The following is a 27,000-nucleotide window of genomic DNA, read 5'->3' as shown; positions in this document are numbered from 1 at the left end:
GAGCAGGTTTTAGCTGTTTCTTTTCCAGTTAGAGCAGGTTTTAGCTGCTTCATATTCAGTCAGAGCAGGTTTTAGCTGCTTCTTATGCAGTCAGAGCAGGTTTTAGCTGCTTCATATTCAGTCAGATCAGGTGTTTAGCTGTTTCTTACCTATAATAAATGTGACCTTTAGCTGTTCGGAGGTCTGGCTCCAGGGATTAAATTAACACATCATGTGTTCGTATTACTCATTACACAAGGAAGGAAGCCAGCAGAGTACGTTGAGTCTTCATTTCATCACAGTCTCCCATCCTGAGCAAGCACAAAGGCGACAGTGGAAAGGAAAAAGTCCCTCATAACAGGAAGAAACCTTTAGCAGAACCAGGCTCAGGACAAGTGGCCATCTGCTTCGACCGGCTGGGTTTGAGAGGAACAGATACACAATGGCAGGTCCAGAATGTAGGCGAGCAGGTCTTCACTTGGAGGAAAGATAAAAAAAAAAAACACATTGAGATTTATAATTTATATTTTAGCTATTGTTGGATGTAACTGGGACCCTGTGTACACAATTTTGTTCCACCTCATGTATCTCATGTGATGCGAATGACAATAAAACCTACTTGAACTTGAGAAATAAGCACGAATACAATATTCATTTGATGGAATTAGGTTAATTTATCCTCCAGTAGTCTATAACTAAGGGATAGGTACAATCCAACCCTACTATAGGATTTATCAAAAAAGAAAGTCTTAAGCCCAGTCTGAAAACTGGACAATGTGTCAGCCTCACGGACAGAACCTGGAAGTTGGTTCCACAAGAGAGGAGCCTGAGAACTGAAAGATCTGAAAGATCCCATTCTGCTTTTGGAAACTCTAGGAACCTTAAGTAAACCTGCAGTCTGAGAGCGAAGTGCTCTGTTAGGAAAATATGTTACAATAAGATCTGTAACATAAGATGGAGCTAGGTTGTTGAGAGCTTTGTAGATTAGAAGAAAGATGTTGAAATCAATTCTGGATTTGACAAGGAGCCAGTGGAGAAAAGCTAAAACTGGATAGATATGATCTCTCATGTAAACTCTGCAAAATGACAAACAGCACAAATCTTTACTCAAGATCACTGGCATTTTTTTTAGAACAGTGTGTTTTAAAGTTTAAAAAGGCGGAGTTTAAACGTTTTCATGTTGGGTTCAGCCATTTTGGTGTCTTTATTAATGAAAAAGCAGAAAGCGCTGCTAAGTTAGCCTTTAACTCTGAACATTTTCCATGCCAAGTCCCTCTGCCTCAAACTTCTGGCCTGTACTGAACAACTGGCAAAATAAATGGGATGAATATTATTACCAAACTGCAAAAAACCAACCAAAACCCTGCTGACAATAGGAGACCATAATTTTCTTTCCAAGCTAGACCTGATAAAGATGTTTAAACACAATACTGTGCTGGTTACTCTGCGCTTACACGCGTTTCGATTGACAGGTGAAAAACCATCATGTTATTATAGTGTCTTTGTCTGTAAACATGTTTTTACTTTCCTGTTCTGCTTTGAGTACCACAAGGCAACATTTTTACTGTCTAGTCAGAAAGTTTTTTTCCGTATTTTTCGGACTATAGGGCGCATTAAGCGAAACAAGTTCACATTGACAGATATTTGAGCGTCGTGTACCACATTCATTCCTTCAACCTTTATTTAGACAGGTTAATCCCATTGAGCCTCAGGGACTCATTTACAGGAGAGTGATGACAACAGTGGACAACAATAGACGATCATAAAGGATGCGTACAAGTTGAGACTTTTTTTTTTTTAAACAAGTGAAAGTAAAATGGTATTTAAAAGAAAATGTAACAACAACACAAAAAAAACCAGCTAGGTTGTAGGGCGGTGTAGAAAACTAAATTTTTTTTTTAATAAAATTGGTTTGAGGTCAGTAAGCACAACCAGAATTAATACATAAAGTGCACTGTTGATTTTTGAGAAAATTAAATGTGCCTTATAGTTAAAAAAATGCAGTAATGTAGATGATTTTATTATTTTATTGAAGACTGATGTCAACAATTCTCTTTATATAACATGTATGTGTTTTTTTTTTAGTCGTTTCAAATGGTTTTTGTTTATTACTTCTTGTTGCCATGGTGAAGCCATAGTTGCTGACGTGGCATTAAATCAAATCTACCACTGACTTATTAGTCATAAACACACAGTGTTTTTTCTCTTTTTTTCTTTTATCCATAAAAGTTTTCTCCAAATATTTTAGATGAACGTTCTTCTTTTTTTTTTTTTTGCCGTCATTTCAGAGTTCATCCCTTGTATGGACAAACTTTTCGACGAATCCGTTCTGATCGGCTCTGGTTACACCGCCCGGGAGACTCTCAGGTAAAGCTCTTGATGCACTTTAACCCACAATCCTTTGAAATCCCTGAAGTCGGCACGCGCTCAGTGTCGTTGTTGATTTCTCAGCCAGATGCAGAGGCTGTCAAATGTCCCATCATGTTAATGCTTTGCAGAAATTGTCAGGATTGTAACACTTCAGGACAGATTGCACTGTCATGCTCCGATGTCCACACGTCTTCCCTTAGTTTGATTTTAAAACCACCTTCACCCATTCCCAGTTGCCATTATTGCTCACCTCATCAACAAAATAGCTGTCGTTTCACATTAGAACAGTGCAGGAAACAAGGCAGTTGGATGAAATCTGGCAGGACTATCAGTGCTATTTATTAACTCACGTTTTTCTCCTCCCCATGCTCTAGCTATAGACTGTAGAGCTACACCCTCAATGATTACGCTGCTCCCCACTAATCCGTAATCATATTATAATGCTGATGGAAGTTTCCCGTCTACGTCTTCCTTTCCAGACCCTTGGCCTACAGCACGCTGGCAGATCTGGTTCACCACGTTCGCCAGAACTTGCCCCTGACAGATTTATCTCTAGCTGTGCAGCTCTTTGCTAAGAACATCGATGACGAGTCGCTTCCCAGTAACATCCAGACCATGTCCTGCAAGCTGCTTCTCAACCTGGTGGACTGTATCCGCTCCAAGTCGGAGCAGGAAAATGGGAACGGGCGAGACATTCTGATGAGGATGCTGGAGGTAACTTATCACAGCTTCTGTATCAAAAACACTTAGAAAGATGACGATGAAAGTAAATAATTTTATTTTATTTTTTTAAGGTGTTTGTGTTGAAGTTTCACACCATTGCACGCTACCAGCTCGTCTCCATCTTTAAAAAATGCAAACCTCAGTCAGAGATGGGTATGGTTGACCCAGGGGTATTACCTGGGGTCCCTGCCACTCCCACGCCTTCAACCACCCCTGCCCTTCCACCACCCGCTCCTCCGACGCCTGTTGCAGCTCCGCCCCCAGCCCCAGCAACACCTTTTGATCGACCCGGAGACAAAGAGGACAAACAGACCTTTCAGGTGTCGGACTGTCGCAGCTTAGTCAAGACCTTGGTGTGTGGGGTGAAGACCATTACCTGGGGCATCACCTCTTGCAAAGCTCCTGGAGGTGAGGAAAACATTTTTGGACTTTGTTCAGCACATGCCGTAGTTTCCGGACCATAAGCCGCCACTTTTTTCACACGCGTCGAATCCCGCGGCTTATACAACGCTGCGGCTAATTTATGGATTTTTGTTTTTGATGGGCTAAAGAGCTTCATGCTGCCAAAGCATTTATCTTCATCACACCTGGGAGCGCACATGGCTGTCCATTGCATGTCTCTCTTTGCAGGCGGTGGTGTCTCCAACTCGACTTTGAGAAGACCGCACCCTCGTGACTCAGTTAGACTACTTGTAAAAATAAAGTTTAAAAAAAAAATTGACCAGTGAAATTACCAAACCAATGACCAATGAAACTGGGTTCCACTCCTGTTCTCTCCTCCCCTCCCCGGTGTGCTCCCAGGGAGAGCGGAACGTATTTGCAGCCACTCGAATTAAGTGTGAGTCATGCATTTAAAACGACAGCACAAGCTGTCCTCCGTCCTCCTGCCTCACTTCCTCACAGGCACTTTTCAGAAAAAACTAATTACTGTACGTATTTGTGTATGTTACGGTATGTATGCAATTGCATTTAAAAATATATTTTGTGTAATTATCTCGTGGTACAACGTGGACACCTGCAGCTTATAGACGAGTGTGGCCTGTATATGCATCATTTTCTTTTCTTTTTAAGTTTAGTGGGCGTGGCTTATATTCAGGTGCGCTCAATAGTCCGGAAATTACAGTAAATGTGATTTATTTATTAAACCATGGAGAACATTGACAATATTATCCACGAAAACAACTAAAAATGTTAATATTTGAATGCATGAATATCATTGGTTTACTTTTAATTGCCTACTTTTTATTATGATTTTGTTTTTCAGAGGCTCAGTTCATTCCTAACAAGCAACTGCAGCCAAAAGAGACTCAAATCTACATTAAACTGGTCAAATATGCCATGCAGGCCCTGGACATCTACCAGGTAATGACACAACGAGTTAGCTGCATCATTTCAGGTGTTTGATCAGGTCTAAAGCAGAGACAAGAACAAAATGTTGTAAAAATGGGAATTACTCAACAGGCTGCTCTGAGCTCGTTGTTTTATTTATTTTTTACTAAAAAAAGGTTCAAGTTGCTAACAACCAGCAGACCTACATCAGAGTGGCCAACTGCCAGACGGTGCGCATGAAGGAGGAGAAAGAAGTTCTGGAGCATTTCGCTGGAGTCTTCACCATGATGAACCCACTCACCTTTAAGGAGATTTTCCAGACAACTGTGCCCTACATGGTGGAGAGGATTTCCAAGAACTATGCATTGCAGGTGAATAAGAATAAAAACTTGATACTTTAAATCAGGTGTGGACCAGAACTAGATGAAAGGACTCGCTGGCCAGAAAAATGTGAATTTAAGAAAATAAAAATATTTAAAAAGCGTGATTTACCCAACCGACACCCCCATTTTTAAACTCTCAACAACTTCCAACAATATTTTGGAGAAAGGTTAAAAGTTGAGTTTAAATTATTGTAGATCCAGAATATTAGGAGCCTCATAAACTAACTTTTTTTTACTTAAATAATTAAATTTATTAGATTTTTGGGGGGTCTATGATTTGTTTTCTTGTGCTTTGAAAGTTCATTTTCATTTATTTTCAGAGACAAAAGCCTAAAATGAGTAACTGTTCTTTTAAAAAAAGGGGGGGGGGGACTTCAATTCCCCATTTGGACCATGGACGGCCCATTTGGGTCATCAGAGTTCTGAAAAACAGCTGTCAGTGAAGTTGGACAGGACACTGATAAAGTTGATCAGTTGTATGTTGATGATACTTTATATTCTTTAAAAATGTCCAAGTTCTCCCCATCGATTATTAAATAAACTGAAATTATGTTCTTTAAAAACACTTGTTATATTTAGCCAAGTACCACCATTAAAGAAGGTCTACATCTATACCTGTGGGTCAAAGTTATACCATTTTTTAATTGCAGTCGTGGGCCACACAAAATCACTCCAAGGGCCACAAATGGCCCTCGGACCACACTTTGGACACCCCTGCTTTCATTGAAGAGTGGTGTATTTTGTGCCAAATTACAAATGTATGTATAAATGCATAATAAAACACAAGGTCTGTTGTTGAATTTTTGCTAGATCGTGGCAAACTCCTTCCTGGCCAACCTGTCAACGTCAGCTCTGTTTGCTACCATCCTGGTCGAGTATCTTCTCGAAAGGCTGCCGGAGATGGGCTCCAATGTTGAGCTCTCAAACCTCTACCTCAAACTCTTTAAGCTTGTCTTTGGCTCTGTGTCGCTGTTTGCTGCTGAGAATGAGCAGATGCTGAAGGTAATTTATCATTTTTATTACATTAAATAAAATAAAGAGCCTTCTAAAAGCCTTTTCTCTCTAAAACACTGGTCTTTTATTTTCTCAGCCACACCTCCACAAGATAGTGAACAGCTCCATGGAGCTGGCACAGTCTGCCAAGGAGCCCTACAACTACTTCCTGCTTCTGCGGGCTCTCTTTCGCTCCATCGGTGGAGGCAGCCATGACCTCCTCTACCAGGAGTTTTTACCTCTTCTCCCTAACCTGCTGCAGGGTACAACCTCTCATTCCATTATTCTGCTATGTTTGACAATTAGTCTTGTCTAAGCTCCAAAATTCACGGTTGAAACCCGCGCCTTCGTCTAAAAAGTTGTTTTTCTCTGCAAAAAGAAACAGAGAACTTGTTTACTGATTATTTATTAAAAGCTTTGTGTGACAAAGGCTATGCTAAAGAGCTCAAACCACACCGAGCGTCCGCCATTTTGAGAACTGAAAAAAAGGAAAGAGAGAGAGCCCATGTCTCGTCAAAGGGCCTCCCTCCCATTTTTCTTAGAGCCGCTGCTCGCTCCCTCACTATCCATCCTTCAGTTCAAACAGTCTTATACCGCCATCCAGTGTCCAAAAAAAGGTACTAAACACAAAAATTAACCAACATTTCTTCTTAAATTTGACAATAACTACTAATTGTCAAATTTCAAACAATATTATCGTTTATCGCAATAATTTCTGAGACAATTAATCGTCCAGCAAAATTAGTTATCGTGACAGGCCTATTCCCATCTCTCTTAGGTCTGAACATGCTTCAAAGTGGCCTCCACAAGCAGCACATGAAGGACCTGTTTGTGGAGTTGTGTTTGACAGTCCCGGTGCGTCTGAGCTCCTTGCTGCCCTACTTACCCATGCTGATGGATCCACTGGTGTCTGCGCTCAACGGCTCTCAGACTCTCGTCAGCCAGGGCCTCCGTACCCTGGAGCTGTGTGTCGACAACCTGCAGCCCGACTTTCTCTACGACCACATCCAACCTGTCAGGGCTGAACTCATGCAGGTGGGAAGTTGTTGAAATAATCGTTGCTGTGCTCACAAACTCTTGTTACGGAGGGATGTTTTGAGTTGCAAAGTATGTCCGAGATCGCCTAAAGAACTTCAGATTAATTGAATTCATTCATTTAGCAAAGCTGCCTTTTAGGAGTTAACAGGGGGGCCATCAATGTCTGCAGAAGAATCGCCAAGTTAGGTTAACTCCCAAGTCTCTTTATCACCACTGGAGAGAGAAGGCTGGTTTACATCTGCAAAACCAATCTATAATCTATAAAACAAACAAGTCAGTGATTTACTGTCTGCCTTTGTAGCTTTATGCTGATCTAGTCTAATAATAGAAATGGCTGTAACAATACGTTGCTCTTGTCGGCCTCCCCTGCACAGTTCTTCTATTTTGACTCTAAAGCTCGTTCTGTGTCACGGTTCAACCCTGTGTTCCAGGCCTTGTGGCGAACTCTCCGCAATCCGGCAGAAAGCATCTCCCACGTAGCGTACCGGGTGCTGGGAAAGTTCGGAGGCAGCAACAGAAAGATGCTGAAGGAGTCGCAGAGACTTCATTATGTGGTGACTGAGGTCCAGGGACCGAGCATAAAGGTGGAATTCACTGACTGCAAAGCGTCTATACAGCTTCCCATGGAAAAGGTGAGATGATGATGGAAATGTGGTGACGGGTTCTGTCTGAAACAAATCTAAAAGCCCTTTTGCCCCGTCTTTCCTTTTTATTTGGGTTCAAGAAAGAGGGACTTGAGCATAAAAGAACTTGCTATTCCTCATTATTGTTCTCCGCTGAGAGCAATATATCTTTGTCACGGGTTTGTGTGAGTGTGTGTGAGTAAGGAGGTTTGCGAGTCCTCCAGGTAATTAAATTCATGTCTTGTTTCTCCTCATCCCCTCTCAGTAATCATCAATCTACTGCGGGCTACCATGACGGCATTATTTACTCTCTAATGGCTGCTTTCCTTTCTTGGCCATCAGTCTGTGTGTTTGCCAGCACCATGGATGTAGAGAGCACATCCCCCACACACACTCACATGATGCACACCTGTATGCACAGGAAGTAGGCACGGGTTTCTGGGTGCAAAATAAATCAAAAGATCAAATAACGTAATTTTTATCTTGGAAGTTTTTTCTATTTCTTTCATTTATTTCTGTCTCATTTTTTTATTGGCCGTGTCTTGTATAAATCCATTTTTACAAGCCTTTAAGCAAAGCTGTGCTTTCCTAAGAAGATTGGCCTTAAAAGAGGTTTTAACTTGTAAGTGAATATTCGGTTATTAGCGCACGTTTACTCGTCAGAAAACGAATCCCGACAGAAATATCCTGACATACTGAACGTTTTGCAATTCATTTCTGCTGAACCCTCATCTCCTCTCTTAATTCTCAGATTTTTCCTCATCCTTCCTCTCTGTTCTGAGTGGCAATAATTAATTCATTTTCTCCATTTTTAAGTGCCTGGCCGCTGTGGCTTGACAGCTCATAATGTAGAAATGATAATGACCTTTACTCGTCCAGATGGTGCTCAGTGTTCCTTCTTGCACTTAATCACACATATAGAAATACTGTTAGTTTTCCATATTAATAATTTAACATCATTGGCTTTTACATAAAAAAAAAAAAAGTCCTTTTAGACCAAAATCTTAAAAATAAATGATTAACTTTTGCATTTTCTGTTTATTCCTAGGCAATAGAGACGGCTCTCGACTGTCTGAAGAGTGCCAACACAGAGCCCTACTACAGGCGGCAGGCTTGGGAGGTCATTAAGTGCTTCCTGGTGGCCATGACAAGTCTGGACGACAATAAACACGCTCTCTACCAGCTCCTGTCTCATCCCAAGTGAGTAAACATTCTGGATTTGAATTGACTGTGCCATGTAAAGCAGGCATATAGAGTTTTTGTCGTGCTGCTGATGCTCTGGTCTGATTTGTTGTTTCGTTTCATTGCTGGAATGAACGTGGGAATGTGCAATATGTGTTTTTATTGAGCAATAGGTGTTTTTTTAATTTACTGTTTATTGTGGTGTTCACATAACTTTTATTGTTTGCAGTGTATTTAATTGTGGAAGAAGCTTTGCTTAGCGCACAACGTCCACGACAAATTTCCCCTTGGGGACAATAAAGCATCCGTCCATCCATCCATGTATGCATGCATGGATGCCATTTTGGTTTCAATGTGAAAATACTACATGCTAACTAGCTTGTGGGAATATAATTTGTCACAGAAAGATGCATGTTAAATTAATATTCAGGCGTTTAGTTGACACCAGCAATTGATCTGTTTACCACCTACTTGATCTTTCCTGTGGCCTCCTCCAAACCTCAACATCCAAGTTATCTCCGTGCGTCTTGTAACTTTTTGACACGCTTGACTTTCTGTCATTTATGTCAGGTCTATACCAGGTATGTTTACCAGTCATTGTTAATAAATGTGCATTCGCCCTTTGGCTGGCAGCAGAGTGCACATCCTAGGGTTGATTTTGGATAATTTAACCGACATTCTTGGGAAGAAATGGCTTTTTAAAAAAAATAAATTCCTATAAGTGTTATTGAAATGGTTGCCAGAACCCTTCTCTGTATTCATACATGTTTTTCTTGTGATTTTATTAATCGTAGTAGACTAGAGGATGGCGTATGGGTGACGTTCTCCTCAGTTAAGTTTGTTGTGATTGTCTTGAGGGCTGGTTGGGCTCGCTGTGAGCTGTAATGTGTCATGTCAAACACAAAACGACAGTCTGAGCTGTGTTACGTTGTGTCATGATGACCCAAACACATTGCATTGCAGTGGTTCCCCTAGATAACCTGCCATGGAGGGGCGCTCATCTCATCTGTGATTTTTGTCAACGGGGTTGGGGGGGAAGTGGAGACACGTCCTGAGCTGCGTGCTGTTTGTACCGACAGTTTGATGGCAGGCATGGGGGGGTGCAACGTAAGTGAAGAGGCAGTGTGAGCGCTGCCTTTAGCTTTTTAGCTAGCGTGCTTGGTATGTAATTGCACGCCGCTAGCTTAGTGCTACGTCGGTGCTGATAGGGGTGGGGGGTGTGCCCTGCTTGTATAATGGTGGGGGACACTGCATTATGGAGTCTTATTGGTCAAAACCTTTAATAGTTGCTCAGACACAGAGTTCAGTAAATAGGTTTATTAAGAGATAATTCAACAAAATGTTTTTGAACCGTGTTATAGTTTGGATATCTGAATGTATTGTACATTTTAAAGAAATGTTCAAACAGATTTAAAAATAGAATTGACCGCTCACAGTTGAATTACCGAGACAAATTACCATATGTTCCGGAGTATAAGTCGCATCAGTCAAAAAAAAAGCATCACGAAGAGGAAAAAATCATATATAAGTTGCTTCGGCGTATAAGTCGCATTTATTATGCATTTATTTAATGAACAGCTTTATTTCGCCTGGGTGGCATGGCGCCATCCGTCCATCAAGCCATCGCGGCCGGAGCTGCTAGCTCTCCAGCGTTCCTCCGCCTGCACCAGCTGAGTGAAGCCGAGTGCGCACGGGAGGACTCACTGTTGCAGTTCTTCGAAATGTAAAGTTTCGGTCAAAAATTGCGTTACAAATATGGAAAAAAAAATGTATATAAGTCGCTTTGGCGTATAAGTTGCAGCACTGGCAAAAACTGCGACTCGTACACCAGAAAGTACGGTTTAGATGACAGGTCTGAGCAGCCTCAAATGCAAACGTGAACATCTCTTTTACTCCTCCAAAGAGCAGTCAACAATAAAAAATAAACAGCACTGATAACATGTAGTGATCCTTCAGTTCTGCCTGTGACGTGTGGCATTATAAGACACAAGCTCAAGCATGGAGGAAACAGCTGCTCGCTCCCTTCAGCTGCTGTAAAAATAATACAAACAAGTAGTCGACAGGCAGACTGAAGTAAAAGCATTAAGCAGAAGTCTGATGCGCTTACAATATGAATTATTTTGGGGCATCGGCAAACACTAATATTACTGCCGTACCTTTCTTGTCGCTGTTTTCTCTCCATTAGCTTTACGGACAAGTGGATTCCTAATGTCATCATCTCTCATCGCTACAAGGCGCAAGACACACCCGCTCGCAGAACATTTGAACAGGCACTGACTGGGGCATTCATGTCGGCTGTGATAAAGGACCTGAGGCCCAGCGCGCTGCCCTTCGTTGCCAGTCTCATTCGGCATTATACCATGGTCGCTGTGGCTCAGCAGTGTGGTGAGGACGTGTGCTCTCATTACTTCTCAGGGCTAATATTAGCTTTCTGTAAAGCAATGGCCGTATTTCTAAGCTGCACAAAACATGACTCATGTTATTATTTTTCACATGACATGTCTGTTTTATTCTTTTTAGTAGTTGCCGTATGTTTTTTTTTCTAATTTGCATTCAACTAAAAAAAAATGAAAATACATTTTAAACATTGAGCAAAAATGTTGTTTTGACGTACGCTAAGAAACTTTTCAAGAAGCCAAAATGAAAAGTTTAATATTTAATGTGAACCAGAAGTTCTTTTTCTTCGCCTCCGTTCTTCGTCCCAGGTCCGTTCCTGCTGCCGTGCTACCAGCTGGGCAGCCAGCCAAGCACAGCCATGTTCCACAGTGAGGAGAACGGGTCGAAGGGCATGGATCCACTGGTGCTTATCGACGCCATCGCTATCTGCATGGCCTACGAGGAGAAGGAGCTGTGTAAGATCGGAGAAGTGGCTCTGGCTGTCATCTTTGACGTGGCCAGCATCATCCTCGGCTCCAAGGAACGAGTAAGTTTGTTTTTCTTTGTAAGAGATGTGACATCTTTGCAAACGCTCCTTAAGATCCTGGATCACACACATTTTTTATTTAATTTGCAGAATTATTTTTATATTTTCACCAGATTCACTCTTAATCACTCATGTTTTGCACCCCCAGGCGTGCCAGTTGCCCTTATTCTCCTACATAGTCGAGCGTCTGTGTGCCTGCTGCTATGAGCAGGCCTGGTACGCCAAACTGGGGGGCGTGGTGTCCATCAAGTTTCTGATGGAAAGACTGCCTCTGATCTGGGTGCTACAGAACCAGCTCACTTTCCTCAAAGCCCTGCTTTTTGTCATGATGGACCTCACTGGAGAGGTGAGGTTGTATATATTGTTATTTTGCTAATAGTGCTTTTTTACCTTTTGTCAGTTCCCGCCAGCAGCAGGAGAGGTTTAATATCTCATTTTACCAGTCTTTTCATACCCTTACTGGTAACGTATTGTATTTATTACCTCATCGATTTTCACACAGGTGTCAAACGGGGCTGTAGCCATGGCAAAGACAACCCTAGAGCAGCTGCTGGTGCGCTGTGCCACTCCACTGAAAGATGAAGAAAAGACAGAAGAGCTGCTGGCTGCTCAGGACAAATCTTTCCACATGGTTACCCATGACCTCGTCCGAGAAGTCACCTCCCCTAACTCCACTGTCAGAAAACAGGCCATGCACTCCCTGCAGGTTTTAGCACAAGTCACTGGAAAGAGTGTCACAGTCATCATGGAACCACACAAAGAGGTGAAATAAAAAGAAACCGGAAGGTTTCAGTTTATTAAGACTACTGTGGTAAACTCTTCAGTATAACGCGTCCGTTCAAATCCAAAGGTAGCTTTTAGTAACATGCATGTAATATAGCGGCTCTAACTGAGCAATTGTATATATTTTACTTGTTTTTAGTAGGGATGCACGATATTATCGGCATGGTATCGGTATCGGCCGATATTAGCGATAAAGTTAAATATCGGACATAGGCCGTTCCATCAAAATAACTCATCGATATAAAAGGCGCTGTTTTTTAAAATTATATATTAAATATTTATATAGTGTTGCATCATTTTCAGCCTCCTTTTTGGCATCTACATTTGGTAGCCGGCCAAATTTAGTATGGGGTATCGGTTATCGGCCAAATAAGTTTTAACATATTGGCATATCGGATATCGGCCAAAGTCCAATATCTTGCATTCCTAATTTGTAGTTATTATTTCTCTGTCAGATTTAACAGTTGACTTTCTGAAATAAAGACTCATCTAAACCAACGTTCTCCTCAGGTTTTGCAGGATATGGTTCCTCCTAAGAAGCACCTGCTGCGGCATCAGCCTGCGAACGCCCAAATCGGTTTGATGGAGGGGAACACCTTCTGCACCACTCTGCAGCCCCGTCTCTTCACAATGGACCTCAATGTCATGGAGCATAAGGTCTTCTACACAGAGGTATGAAACTTAAAGACACTTTCAAGCACTGTCACAATTGTCTGTGAATTTCTCGCTATTTTATATGAAAACAAAACGTACAATTAGTTGTTGTTTTCATATTAGGCGACTTTGTGGGGTATAAACTTAAATCTACTGTAATAAACTTTTGCCCCTTGTGCTTAACATTAGTGATTGAGTTTTCTATTCCATTCAGCTTTTGAACCTGTGTGAAGCAGAGGATGCTGCTCTGATGAAGTTGCCTTGTTATAAGAGCCTGCCCTCCCTGGTTCCCCTCCGTATTGCTGCACTCAGTAAGTAGTCCCAACTACAGTTGAAACCAGAAGTTTACATACACCATTTAAAAAGACACTTTTTTTTCACACTGATGTGAAATCAGAATAAACTTTTCCAGTTTCAGGTCAATTAGGATTAAAAATATATATACTTGCAAAATGCCAGAATAATGAGAGAGATAATTTTTTACAGCAATTTTCATTACTTTCTTCAAAGTCAAAAGTTTAAATACACGTCATTAGTATTTGGTACCATTGTTCTTGAACTGCATGACTTGGATCAAACGTTGTGGATCTCCTTCCTCGAGCTTCTCACAATAGTTGGCAGGAATTTTGTCCCATTCCTCCTGACAGAACTGGTGGAACTGGGCCATGTTTGGAGGTCTTTGTGATGGCCACTCCAAAACCATGACTTTGTTCTCCTTGAGCCACTCTGGAACCAGTTTGCCAGTATGCTTCAGGTCATGGTCCATTTGAAGACCCAAGTTTTAACTTCCTGCTGATGTCTTGAGATGTTGCTTCAGTATTTCCACATAATGTTCTCTCCTCATGATGTCATCTATTCTGTGAAGTGCACCAGTCCCTCCTGAAGCAAAACAACCCCACAACATGATGCTGCCACCCCCGTGTTTCACAGTCTGGATGGTGTTCTCAGGGTTTGTCCTCCAAACAGTTCAGTTTTAGTTTCTTCAGACCACAGGACATGTCTCCAGAAGTTCAGGTCTTTGTCCCTGTGTGCATTAACAAACATTGATCTGTTTTTTATGTTTCTTTTGAAGTCATGTCTTCTTCCTGCAGAGTGACCTTCAGCTCATGTCCACACAGTTTCACTGTGGATGATGACAGAGTCTTAGCTTCAGCCAGCATCTTCACCAGGTCTTTTCTCTTGTTCTTGGGTTGATCTGCACATTTCAGACCAAAACACGTTCATCTGTGGGACACAGAACCCGTCTCCTTCCTGAGCCGTATGATGGCTGGACATTCCCATCTTGTTTGTACTGGTGTATAACTGTTTGTACAGATGAACGAGGCACCTTCAAACATCTGGACATTGAACCCAAGGATGAACCAGACTTGTGCAAGTCCACAGTTCTTCCTGACATGTCGGCTGATTTATTTTGACTTTCCCACCATGTTACACAAAGAAGCAGAGTGTTTCAGGTGTTCCTTTACATCCACAGGTGCTTCTCTAATGGACTCAGATGTTATCAATGAACCTATCAGAAGCTTCCAAAGACATGACAAATGTCCCAAATTGTTTAAAGGCATAGTAATCTTAGTGTATTTAAACTTTTGACTTTGAAGAAAGTAATAAAAATTGCAGTAAAAATTATCTCTCTCATTATTCTGGTATTTTGAAAATGGAAAAAATGTTGGTAATCCTAATGGACCTAAAACAGGAAAAGTTTATTCTGATTTCACGTCGGACAGTGAGAAAAAAAAAATGCATGTGTCTTTGTAAAAAGTGTATGTAAACTTCTGGTTTCAACTTTATGTATTATTACTTTTTACAAGTAGTAATATTTTCAGTTTTCCTCATTTCAAAAGTCAAGAGCTTTAACCAAAAAAAAAACAGTGTGACACCATGATTTTGAGCTGTTGTGCCACTTTCTATAATATTAAGTTCACCCCTGTTGAATAAGTGGTGTGCACTTCTTTGCTTCAAATGTTGTGTGTATTTTTGTAAAGCGACATTCAGAGTGAAAGTGAGTCTTGGTGTTCTTCCCTCGTCCAGATGCTCTGGCAGCTTGTAACTACTTGCCACAGTCGAGGGAGAAGATCATTGCTGCTTTGTTTAAAGCCCTCAACTCCACCAACAACGAGCTGCAGGAAGCAGGCGAAGCGTGCATGAGGAAGGTCGGCGCACCCTCTCACACACTGTTGTCTTTCCTGTTCCTTTTTAAACTTTATATTGCTTTGTGTTACACTTTTACATGAACTTGTCAAACTGAGTAAATAGCAAATACTGTTGCCCTGGTTTAATTATAGAACAGCGTCTCATTTAAAATGAACCACTTGATAGAAGTGGCTAATACACACGTGTCTTCTTGTATTAAACCCATATGTACCTGTCTGTATTTTAGTGAGGCTAAATGTGAAGGTAAACAGAAACTCCCACCACCTTTTTGTTTTTGAATTAACGATTGAGGTTTAATTTCTGTTACTTGGAAAACTCGCACCTGTGGTATATCACTCAATCCATCTCATTTGAGCCACAGCACGGCCGTAGATCAGCAACATAACCTTTGTAATTATAGATTAGTCTGTGCCCTTAAGGTGAGACGCAATCTCTGCACGAAACATGGTCACACCCTTTATTTTTTTTCTCTAAATCACATTTTCTGAATGGAGTTTGCCCCCCCCCCCCCCCATCATTTTCCCTCCCACTTATCTTCATACGAACCTTCCTGAGCTTTATCACACTGTCCCTGAACCAGCTCTCCTTCTATCCATTCAGTCTAGCCTTTTATCCTACTCCTCACACTTTATCCTTATTTTTCTTTTCTTTCCTAACACTGTCACTCCTCTTCAATGTTCTGTGACCCCCCCCCCCCCCACCCCCTTTCTATTTTCATTTTCTGTTCTCTCCATTCTTTCTTCTCCACCCTGCTAGTACTAATGAGCGTTGCCATGGCTAGATCGATACAGGATGGAGTGTTTGTTCTCAGCGCTGAGAGGGAAAATGAATGTGGCTGCCATGCATCACCCCCCCCCCCCCCATGTCTGTGGGAGAGTGTGCGTCATCAGTGTTTGGTTGGCATCTGTGTTTGTTTACCTCTCATCATGTTCTCATTTCAGTGGCCTTAGTTGTAAATTGAGACCCAAGTATGAAGTTTGCATGGAGGATAAAATGCTGCAAAAAGACGGTTAAAGAAAAGTTCATGTAATTATGGGGAACACTTTCAGGGTAAAGATCTGACCATGAAGTGTGTTCAAAAGTATAACCTTTAGAAATATTTCTTGTTTAGGATTCATTACATTAGAGCAAACAACACTGCTGCAGTCTGGTGATGGGACAGGGTGTGTCTTCTGCATCTGTAACGCATCTTTTTCTGGACTCTTGTAGTTTCTGGAAGGTGCCACTATTGAGGTGGACCAGATCCACACGCACATGCGCCCGTTGCTGATGATGCTGGGCGACTACCGCAGCCTGACGCTCAACGTTGTGAACCGCCTGACCTCGGTCACGCGCCTCTTCCCCAACTCCTTCAATGACAAGTTCTGTGATCAGATGATGGTGAGACTCTTCAGCGTCTGCTCCTCTTGAGTCTTTTCTGTTTGTTTGACATGTAAGAGCTCTGTGTTTGAGCCTGAGCATGGGAACCCCAGCATAAAACAAGCATTTGATCTTCTGAGCTGCTTCCACATTCGCTCCCTGTAGGCAGCTGTCAGAGACTAGAACTTCAGAAGAAGCAAAGAACCAACAGAGCTGGAGTCGTCAGCTGCTCTGTGCAGACTGTTGTGTGTTGTGTCAGCTGTAATTAGAGCTGCCACTAACAACTGTTTTTATTTTGTTTAATCTTCCAACTCAATTTTTGATCAATCTGAACCAATTTTTTCTTCCAAAAAAATCTACATAATATTTTAACAACTTACAAATTAAAGTACAAAATGTATGTTTCAAGTACTAACTCCTTCATGTGAAAACAATTGGAACAAATTATATATTTAATCATATAAAATGATATTTAGCTTGTTGTAAAGATGATGTAAAGATGTATATGAATGTTTCTGTTCAGTGCCCTGAGATGACTTCTGTTATGACTTGGTGCTATATAAATAAACTGAATTGAATTGAATTGATACTATTTGCTCAAGCTGCTTCAAGGAAATTGTTATTTTGCAGAGATTCAGTCGCTATTTCTATCAGAAAGTAGAGAGAAACCAATAAACTGCAATTATTTAAAATGTAATGAACTGTAGCTTTGCCAAATCCTCTTTTAATATAATTTATGTCTTTCTTATCATACTTGTACTTTAATTTTATATAGTATTTTATTTATTATAAATATTTTTTTAAGACTGAGATTTAAATTAGCTAGCATGAAGTACTCCCACAGTTTAGTATAGAAAAGGATTAGGGCCACGGTGCAACAAACTTTTTTTTTTTTTTTTTATTCTGAGGGAAAAATGTCAAAATTCTGAGGAAAAAAAAATTCTGAGATTAAAGTTACAATTCTCAGAAAAAAAGTCAGAATTAGTTCTGACTTTAATCTAAGTATTCTGACCTTTTTCTCAAATTCTCACTTAAATCTCATAACTCTGACTTTAATCTCATAATTCTGAGTTTTTTTTCCTTAGAATTAAGGAAAAAATATTATTGCACCATGGCCCTAGTTTATGCACCTTTGGCTTAGTTCATAATTTGTCTTAATTTGTGTCATAATTAAGTGTCTTAATTCATCGTTTCCGTTGTGATCGTTAGAAACTTTAGGTCAGATGAGACGTCAGGAACTTGACTGAGGAAAAAGAATGTCAATTGAGATGTTTAAGTAATTTAAGATAAACTTATAAAACTTGTTTACCAAAAGCATCGTTGTCAACAATTAATCACAATTAGCTTCATCAGTTGTCCTGACTATTTGTGACTGCCCAGCTGTTGATTTTTTTTACTCATCTGCTTTATGATAATTTTAAATTTAAGCAAATTTCACAAATACATGTTCATTTGCATTATTATGTGCTACTTTAGTAATTTATCGCTCAAAAACTTTGTTCCTTGTTGGTATCAAATTTGACCTGCTGAGGTAAAGTTTATGACACAAAGTCTCTTCTTGTGTTTTCGCTTTGGTTTTTCTCAGCAACACCTGCGGAAATGGATGGAAGTGGTTGTAATAACTCACAAAGGAGGACAGCGTAGCGACGGCAGTGTAAGCAAACACACATCCTGCATACTCACCGCACAGTTTCAAGTGCTACACAGAAGGTAGATGCGTCCTCTGGCTTTTGTTTTTCTATCACTCTAGTTCTCTCCAACACAGAACGTTCATAAGCAGAAGGCACAGGTCAATATGGCTGTCGGCTGTCACAGCTTTTGTTTAGCTAATCTGTCGAGCTTAAACTACACTGAAAGAGAAGAGACGTTCTTTGTACTCACAAAGCCATAGTCACATGTAGTCAACAGCCGCTGCGTGGCCGCCTCTGATGAGTTGTGAGGGTCCATATTTCAATCAATGATTAATTAGGCGCCAGGCAGGCGGTGGTGGGCCCAGCACTGCACCCCCTCCCCCAATCCTCCCCCGACAGATAACCTTGTAAAGCCAAAGAAAAGGTGACAGGGAGGAGAAAATACAGCTGCTTCTTCCTCATAGACACTTTCCCCGCCCGTGTCTCTTTATCCAAGTTCATCCTGACTCGATTCAAAGTGATGTTTAATTAGATGCAAATTGGCCTTTTGTCTTCCCCTGCCCTCCAAATTGTGTTCTTTGTGCGTGATGACAGCGAGGCTGGCAGGGACAGTAGAGCCGGGGTCAGGAAGTCAATTAGCTTAGCCTGATAAAGACTAAAACTAGGAAAGGACGGACGGTGCCGGGGTGGAGGTTAAGATGGTCCATGTAGACATTAGAGAGTTTTGACAGGGAAGAGAATAGAGGAGTTTTTAAGAAAGATTTGGGAGTTTTTTTTATGAGTGAAATGTTCATTTCTAATGTAACAAAGTCACTTTTTGTAGTGTTAGTGTGAGGCACTTGTGTTTTCTCCTGTAATGTCATAAAATCGGTGTTAACCAGCTAAGATTTCAAAACGATTCTTGCCTTTTTATGGACTTGGTGATGAGAAACATTACCCTGCGGTCACTTCTGCTGCTTCTCTTTGTCCCTGTCTTATCTGCTTCCCTTCCTTATGGGGACAAAGACAAACAACACACAAAAGCACACACACACACACACACACACACACACACACACACTTTCCTCTGCTGACTCTGACCGTTGTCTCCCATTTGGTACAGCCTGCGTTGGAGGGTGTTGAGGTGAGATGTGACCCAGTGTTGCGTCCTCTGTTAGTGTTTTTTTGTTAGTGATTGAAACGTTGAACCGATGTTGTGCTGGTGGTAGACGTGCCCTGTATTTCTATGTCCATGTGTATGTGGTCTTGTTCGGCGATGTTAACGTCATCGTAGGTTATCTTCACGTTTTAACTGTTTAAAACCGTCTTATCTCTCCCAATATTTCCTCTCACTTTTGCATTTCAAAGACGCTAACACAAGATTTTCTGTGTTTTGTGGTATTTTGTGCAGATTTAATCCATGCGGCGCAACCATGTGAAATTAACGACCTATTTGTTACAGATTACATTTCCTGTAGTCTGGCTAAGATTCATCCTGGTCTTTCCACAGTGGCGGTCTGTCCAGGCTGTTCGTCAGAACGTTTCAGTGACTTCAACACTCATTCCAAAACAATGTATCCTGTCCTTTTGTTCCCCTCTGTCTTTCTCTGAATCTTCTTGTAGGAGATGAAGATTTGCTCTGCCATCATTAACCTGTTTCACCTAATCCCAGCTGCACCTCAGACTCTGGTCAAACCTCTGCTGGAGGTGGTCATGAAGACAGAAAGAGCAATGCTCATTGAGGTAGGACCTACATCTATTCTGAAGATCAGAGAGCGCTGAACACAAATTCAGTTCAGTTTATTTATATAGCGCCAAATCACTACAGAAGTTTTCTCAGGACACTGAACTGAAACATTCACATACATACAAAAGCCAATTAGTAAATATTATCTATCTAAGGAAGTCAATAGATTGCATTGTATCTTCACTTCATCACAGTCTCCCATCCTGAGCAAGCACAAAGGAGACAGTGGAAAGGAAAAACTCCCTTCTAACAGGAAGAAACCTCCAGCAGAACCAGGTTCAGGATGAACGGCCATCTGCTTCGACCGGCTGGGTTTGAGAGGACAGGAAGGAGAAACGGACGAACACAGAATGGCAGGTCCAGATTTAGGTGCAGGTGAACTTTCTATAGGAGGAAATACAAAAAAAACTACCTGATGAGGATAAAAATAGTTACAAATACAAAACAGGTAGAAATACACAACAGTTAGAGTAGAGCAAGTAAAGACAGCAGCAGAGTGAAGAAATGTCAGTTTGTCCTCCAGCAGTCTAAGCCTATAGTAGCATAACTAAGGGATAGCTCAGGAAACCCAAGCCAACCCTAACTATAGGATTTATCAAAAAGGAAAGTTTTAATCCCAGTCTTAAAACTGGACAATGTGTCAGCCTCACAGACAGAAACTGGAAGTTGGTTCCACAAGAGAGGAGCCTGAGAACTGAAAGATCTGCCTCCCATTCTGTTTTTGGAAACTCTAGGAACCACGAGTAAACCTGCAGTCTGAGAGCGAAGTGCTCTGTTAGGAAAATGTGGAACAATAAAGAACATACACAAGATGTTTTTTATATCTCGTGTGATTCCTTGTGCATGTTCCTTTGTACTGAAACTCAGGCACAATTTCCTGTGGGATCAATATATTTCTATATTATCTATATTTGTTAGGAGCTAACAAATGTAGACTTTAGAGTCTAATATCACTGAAAGCATTTAATATTTTTCAAACTTTAACAAAAGTGGCATAATTTTGGGGGTGTTTGCTCCTGTATTATATAATTTTCTGCCTTTTTCCCCTTCATCTCATCTCGCCCACTTGTTCCTGCTGTAGGCCGGCAGTCCATTCAGGGAGCCTTTGATCAAGTTCCTGACACGCCACCCATCTCAGACGGTTGAGTTGTTCATGATGGAGGCTACGCTCAACGACCCCCAGTGGAGCCGAATGTTCATGGTCAGACAGTCGCAGCTCTTTTCATTGACTTTTACGACTTTAGAAAAAGCATTTTGCTTCATATCAGCTGCTGTAATGGCCTGAGGGATTTATTTTATGTTTTAAGGCTCAGTTGTTCAGCAAACTTCAAACTGAGATGGATCACACCTATTAAATTCAATTTCTTCCCCTCCCCTCTACTAGTTTCATTATGTGAGTTTTTGTGTGATTTTTTTAAAGCACATTTATTTATTTGTGTGCAGAGTTTTCTGAAACACAAAGACGCCAAGCCACTCAGAGATGTGTTGGCCTCTAATCCGAACCGCTTCGTCCCCCTGCTGGTTCCTGCTGTTACTGCAGCAACCGTTCGACCTGGATCTCCCTCCACCACCACAGCCAGACTGGACCTGCAGTTTCAGGCCATCAAGGTATGTAACATAGCTTTAAAGATGTATACAGCTTTTATTTTCCATAGGCTTCTTTTTGTTAGTAGTATATATACCGTACTTTTCTCTGCACACGTCGCATCAGTCCAAAATTTTCTAATGAAGTGGAAAAAACCATTATGATGTGTCACCGCTGATGCTTCGCATTTGTTACGTGTCACCGCTGACGACCCGGAAATGTGGGCCGGTGTTGTGCCAAAAATCGATTGGCTGCCAATTGGCGGCCGCGGGAGTGTGCGCGGGAGGACTTTAACAAGACAAACACTTAAAAACAATTGTTTGTTTGCGCAACGCTATAGTAAAGGTGTGTCTCAGTTGAACTTTTCCTTAATAAATGCACTTAAATGGTCAAATCAGCTGCATTTCGCCTGGGCGGCGCGGTGAAACGCAGATGATTTGACGGTTGCTCCAGGAGTTCCAGAGCGAGACGAAGGTGGTCGTCATTATGCATTATGGCAAGCCAAGTGTCTCATTAATCGCCTCTTTTACCTACTCATGAGACACTTGGCTTGCCATAATCCTCGCGCGCCCTCTAGCGGCTACTAATGGTAATGCTTAATATTGTTCATGTCAGAATTAATGAAATCGTCAGCTCTCATCCAAAAATTGGGTTATAAATATGGGAAAAATGTATATTAGTTGCTTCGGTGTATAAGTCGCAGGCTTGCTAATTTATGCAAAAAGGTGTGACTTGTACGGCTAAAAATACAATATATTAACAGTAGCTAGGACAAAAGTTGTCTTTAGTCCATCTTTTATCACAGTTTATCTGTCTGTAAGTGTTGTTTAACTCTACCTACATTTTTTTTTCTCTTCCTGCCTTTTCAGATCATTAGCATCATTGTCAAAAATGACGAGGGGTGGTTAGCAGGGCAACACTCTCTGGTCAGCCAGCTTAGGCGAGTCTGGGTCAGCGAGGCCTTCCAGGAGAGACACCGCAAGGACAACATGGCTGCAACCAACTGGAAGGAGCCTAAGCTGCTGGCCTACTGCTTGTTAAGCTACTGCAAGTACGTTGACCAGCTCAGACTGTGGTTTGATAAAAAAAATAAAAAACTGCCTAAAAGAACAAGGACATTATATGTGAATATTTGTGTTGGTAACTAGTAAGACCCTCTACACTTTGCCACTTGTTTTAATTTAATGCTTTTCCAGCCATAGAAGATCTTTTTTCTTGTAGGTTTTCACTTGAAACACATTCAGCACTTAGATGTTTCTTGTATTTAAGATTGGTAACTGACTTGTTACCAGAGGTACTTCTGCATAAAAACATTTTAGACTTTTGCTGCACTTTGCCACTGCAGTAGACTTTAGAATGAGCTTGTCCTGTCAGTGCAGTTAAGTTACTGACGTAGTGTTTTCTCTACAGACGTAACTATTCAGAGATCGAGCTGCTGTTCCAGCTGGTGCGAGCTTTCACTGGTCGCTTCCTTTGCAACATGACCTTCCTGAAGGAGTACATGGAAGAGGAGATTCCCAGGAACTACTCTATCGCTCAGAAACGTGCCCTTTTCTTCCGCTTTGTTGAGTTTAATGACCCGCATTTCAACGATGAGCTGAAAGCAAAGGTATGTAGACAATAAAAGCAATTTTTACTTGAAGGATTGCTACACCTTTAACCCCAAGTTTTTCCCCCCCCCAAGACTTTTCATTTAATTTCACCTTTATTTAACGAAGCGTAAACACTAAGAACAAACTCTTGGCCTGGCAGCGCCAACAGGCGCTTGTAGGGTCAAGGGAAGGGAAACAATAGTTATACCATAAAATATAGACGTCAATAAAACAAGGAAATCACAAATTACATTAACCGTTCATTATTAAAGTTAAACAACATCATTACTCAGCATGAAAACATTTGCAAGTATTTTGAAGCACAGCTTTAAAACAATTTTTTCAACTAGAAACTGAGACAAGTGAGGTCAGATTTACAGTTTTTTGAAGCAGGTTCCAGTCAGATGGAGCAGCAGAGGCAAAGCCAGACTTGGTCTTTAGAGTTGTTAACCACAAATACTGAGAGGATCGGGTGCTATACTTCGAAACCGGTTCTAGTTGCAGTAGATGAGTTAAATATGGAGGTGAATAACTCAGCAACGTCTTATAAATGAGGGTAAACCATTGAATTTCATGACGAGTATGTAGAGAAGGTCATTTTAACAAGAGAGTAGAGTCAATGATGTTCTGGAAGGAGCATTTGTAACAAAGCCAGTGGCAGAGAGATAAACTGTGTCCAGCTTACGAAGAACACCCTTACAAGCATGTCTGTAAATTATGTCTTCATAATCCAACAGAAATAGAATGGTTTGTTCAACAATGGTGCGTTTGGCAATAGATGTGAACAAAGATCAATTTCTATGTCTCGCTCGCTTTAACCTTAGATTGCAAAACATTAACATTATGAGAAAAGGACAGAGCGCCATCAATCCAAATTCCCAAATGTTTATGAACTGTTACCTCTTCTATAATATCACCGTTTACAGTCTTATAAACTTATGAAGTTCAGCTTGCAGATCAACAACATCAGTGTTTTATACACCTTAAACGACAGTTTGGCAAATGAAGTAGCAATAAAGGAAAGCAGCCAAGTTCCTACTACCGTACACGTCGCACTGCCTTATAAGTCGCATCAGTCCATATTTGGCTAATAAAGTGGAAAACACATAAGTCGCTTCGCAGTACAAGTTGCATCAATTATGCTTCACCGCTGATGCGTCGCGTTTGTTACGCATTACCACTGACCACCCAGAAATGTGGGCTGGTGTTGTACCAAAAATCGATTTGCTGCCAAATGGCGGTCTCGGGAGTGTGCACGGGAGGACTTTAACAAGAATTTAACAAGATTAACACTTAAAAACAATTATTTGTTTGCTCGAAATTATAGCAAAGGTGCGTCTCAGTTTAACGTTTGCTTAATAAATGCACTTTAATGGTCAAATCAGCTGCATTTCGTCTGGGCGGCTCGGTGAAATGCAGCTGATTTGACGTTTGCTCCAGGAGTTCTGGAACGAGACGAAGGTGGCTTTGTATGGCAAGCCAAGTGTCTCATTAATAGCCACTTTTACCTATTAATGAGACACTTGGCTTTTTATATTGGTTGACGGCCCTCTAGTGGCTGAAAATAGTAATGGTCAATATTTTCCATGTCAGAATGAATGAAATGGTCAAATCTCAGCAAAAAAATTGTTTATAAATATGGAGGGGAAGAAAACAAGTCGCTTCACCGCGTCAATCGCAGAGCATGCAAATTTATGTAACAAGGTGCGACTTATACGGTGAAAAGTACGGGAGTTTTTTGTGGGTTTTTTTTTAGATAGAGAGAGCGAGAGATGTGTTTGGGAGCAGATTGTGGGGATTAAGGGCCTTCCAGGGGTCCAGAGTGGGGCAAATGAGTGTGGAAGCAGGTGTGGGTGTTTCACCTTTTCCACCCACATTTTGATGTTGTCGGTTCGGGGAGTCGAACTGGCGACCTGCCGACCACGGGCCCATCTTCTCTAACCTCTGCGCCACCACTCCCCCAGTATCATTAATAAACATGAATCCACCGAGGAGTTTAGATGCTGAAGAGATCGAAAATGTAAATGTCATCAACAGACCGCAGCTTTATAATTATGTTCTCGATAAGATAATCGAGAGAGACCAGGAGAGGAAAAGGGTCAGAAGATAAAACAATTATCTAAGAGAAACTGATTTCAGGTGTCAGTGGAAAAACCTAGCCAATGTCCTGTTGAGTTACCAACTTAAGATAAAGTTTAATAACGTGGTAATATTTGCTGTCACATATTGTAGGTTAATGAAAGTTGAGTTGATGTTTTCCTTACTGGGTTATTAAAAGGACACAAAACAGAATTTGTGCCAAAATTGTGACAAATTTCAAATTTATGTTGTCCAAGTTCCACGCTCAAGTGTTTTGCACAGGCACTTTTTCACTTTAAAATTTAAACTCAATTATAGTTTTTTTTGGATTCAAGATTTTTTTATTTATTATTACGTTTGTTTCATAATATAATAAGCTTTTTTAAAATACCATTTAAAAAAAAAACTAATTATAATATGTTAAAAGAAAAGGCTTCTTAAAATAGGATGATTTTTATAATGAAGAAAACAAAGTCAAACTATTAAAAATAATTTACTAAAATAATTGTTTATTCTACAAAAAATAGAACAAAAGAATATTCTAACCTACAAAGCCCTCAACAACCTAGCTCCATTTTATATAACGGCTCTTATTGTCCCATATTTTCCTAGCAGAGCACTTTGCTCTCAGACTGCAGGCTTACTCGTGGTCCCTAGAGTTTCTAAAAGCAGAATGGGAGGAAGATCTTTCACTTATCAGGCTCCTCTCTTGTGGAACCAACTTCCAGTTTCTGTCTGCAAGACTGACACATTGTCCAGTTTTAAGACTGGGCGTAAGATTTTCCTTTTTGATAAATCCTATAGTTAGTGTGGGCTTGTTATGCTGCTTTAGGCTTAGACTACTAGAGGACAAATTGACCACATTTTGTAAAATGAATTGTTAAAATTGAATAGTTTTCTTTTGATACTACCGTATTTCTATCTTTACATGTGATTCTCAACCTGCCATTGTGTATACCATACCATACCACTTTATTTATAAAGCACTTAAAACAGCGACAAGGCCAACCAAAGTGCTGTACAGACAGAACAACAGACAACACACAAAGCAATATACAAAATGAAGTAAATCAGAATATAGACATAAAAACGATGCGGATAATAAATATGACGACTAACCAGTGTGTAGCAAACAGGTTCAAAACACAGATCCTCTGGTGTTGAAAGCTACTAAATAGTAGTGTGTTTTTAAACGGGACTTAAAAACCGAGAGGGAGGGGGCCTCTTTCAACAGCAGAGGTAACTCGTTCCAAAGTCTTGGTCCTGCTACAGAGAAGGCCCTGTCCCCTCTGCGCTTAAGACGAGTTCCTGGAACTGTGAGGAGCAACTGGTCTGCTAACCTCAGGGAACGTGGTGGGACAGAGATGGGGAGGGGCAAAGCTGTTCAGTGATATGTAGACATACATGAGTATTTTGAACTGGATTTGAAAGTGATCCGGTAACCAGTGCAGTGAGGCCAAAACTGGTGTAATGTGCTCTCTTTTGCCTGTACTGGTTAAAAATCAAGCTTCTGCATTCTGGACCAGTTGCAGTCATGCAATGGAGGTCTGACTGATGCCAAACAGGAGTGAATTGCAGTAATCAAGCCTAGATGTAATGAATGCATGTATTACTGTCTCCAGGTTATTTTTGGACTATATGGGCTTCAGTTTAGACAGCCGCCTCAGTTGGAAAAAACATGATTTAACAATCATGTTTACATGATTGTTGAGTTTTAGGGAAGGGTCCATTATCACTCCCAGATTAGTGACTCTTTGCTTTTCTGACAGGGTTAGAGCTGAAAGGTCAATGCAGTGGTTTGTGACCGTGTCATTGGGAGGGAACAACATGACTTCAGACTACTTTTCATCGAAACTTAAGAAGTTTAAAGCCATCCAGTCCCTGATGTCAGCCAGGC

At 41.0% G+C, this 27,000-nt stretch overlaps 1 protein-coding gene across 1 annotated transcript in view; it reads left to right on the top strand.

The window, feature by feature from the left end:
* Positions 1–27,000, top strand: part of LOC119424153 (transformation/transcription domain-associated protein) — a 144,245-nt gene that overhangs the window by 16,101 nt on the left and 101,144 nt on the right. Inside the window, exons 10-34 of the mRNA XM_037691621.1 lie at positions 2,268–2,346; positions 2,829–3,063; positions 3,144–3,480; positions 4,337–4,434; positions 4,578–4,772; positions 5,595–5,786; positions 5,875–6,040; positions 6,556–6,812; positions 7,247–7,447; positions 8,487–8,638; positions 10,806–11,005; positions 11,326–11,543; positions 11,692–11,889; positions 12,046–12,306; positions 12,837–12,998; positions 13,195–13,291; positions 15,009–15,130; positions 16,341–16,511; positions 18,076–18,186; positions 19,224–19,244; positions 19,724–19,843; positions 20,929–21,048; positions 21,291–21,455; positions 22,302–22,483; positions 22,843–23,041. Of these exons, the coding sequence (XP_037547549.1) occupies positions 2,268–2,346; positions 2,829–3,063; positions 3,144–3,480; positions 4,337–4,434; positions 4,578–4,772; positions 5,595–5,786; positions 5,875–6,040; positions 6,556–6,812; positions 7,247–7,447; positions 8,487–8,638; positions 10,806–11,005; positions 11,326–11,543; positions 11,692–11,889; positions 12,046–12,306; positions 12,837–12,998; positions 13,195–13,291; positions 15,009–15,130; positions 16,341–16,511; positions 18,076–18,186; positions 19,224–19,244; positions 19,724–19,843; positions 20,929–21,048; positions 21,291–21,455; positions 22,302–22,483; positions 22,843–23,041 (4,259 nt within the window). The remainder of the gene's footprint in view (positions 1–2,267; positions 2,347–2,828; positions 3,064–3,143; positions 3,481–4,336; positions 4,435–4,577; positions 4,773–5,594; positions 5,787–5,874; positions 6,041–6,555; positions 6,813–7,246; positions 7,448–8,486; positions 8,639–10,805; positions 11,006–11,325; positions 11,544–11,691; positions 11,890–12,045; positions 12,307–12,836; positions 12,999–13,194; positions 13,292–15,008; positions 15,131–16,340; positions 16,512–18,075; positions 18,187–19,223; positions 19,245–19,723; positions 19,844–20,928; positions 21,049–21,290; positions 21,456–22,301; positions 22,484–22,842; positions 23,042–27,000) is intronic.

Source organism: Nematolebias whitei, chromosome 17, assembly GCF_014905685.2.
Source record: "Nematolebias whitei isolate Nwh7 chromosome 17, NemWhi1, whole genome shotgun sequence".
NCBI classification, from domain to species: domain Eukaryota; kingdom Metazoa; phylum Chordata; class Actinopteri; order Cyprinodontiformes; family Rivulidae; genus Nematolebias; species Nematolebias whitei.
Note: the sequence above shows the minus strand (reverse complement) of the source record. Positions and strands in the feature narration are given on the sequence as shown.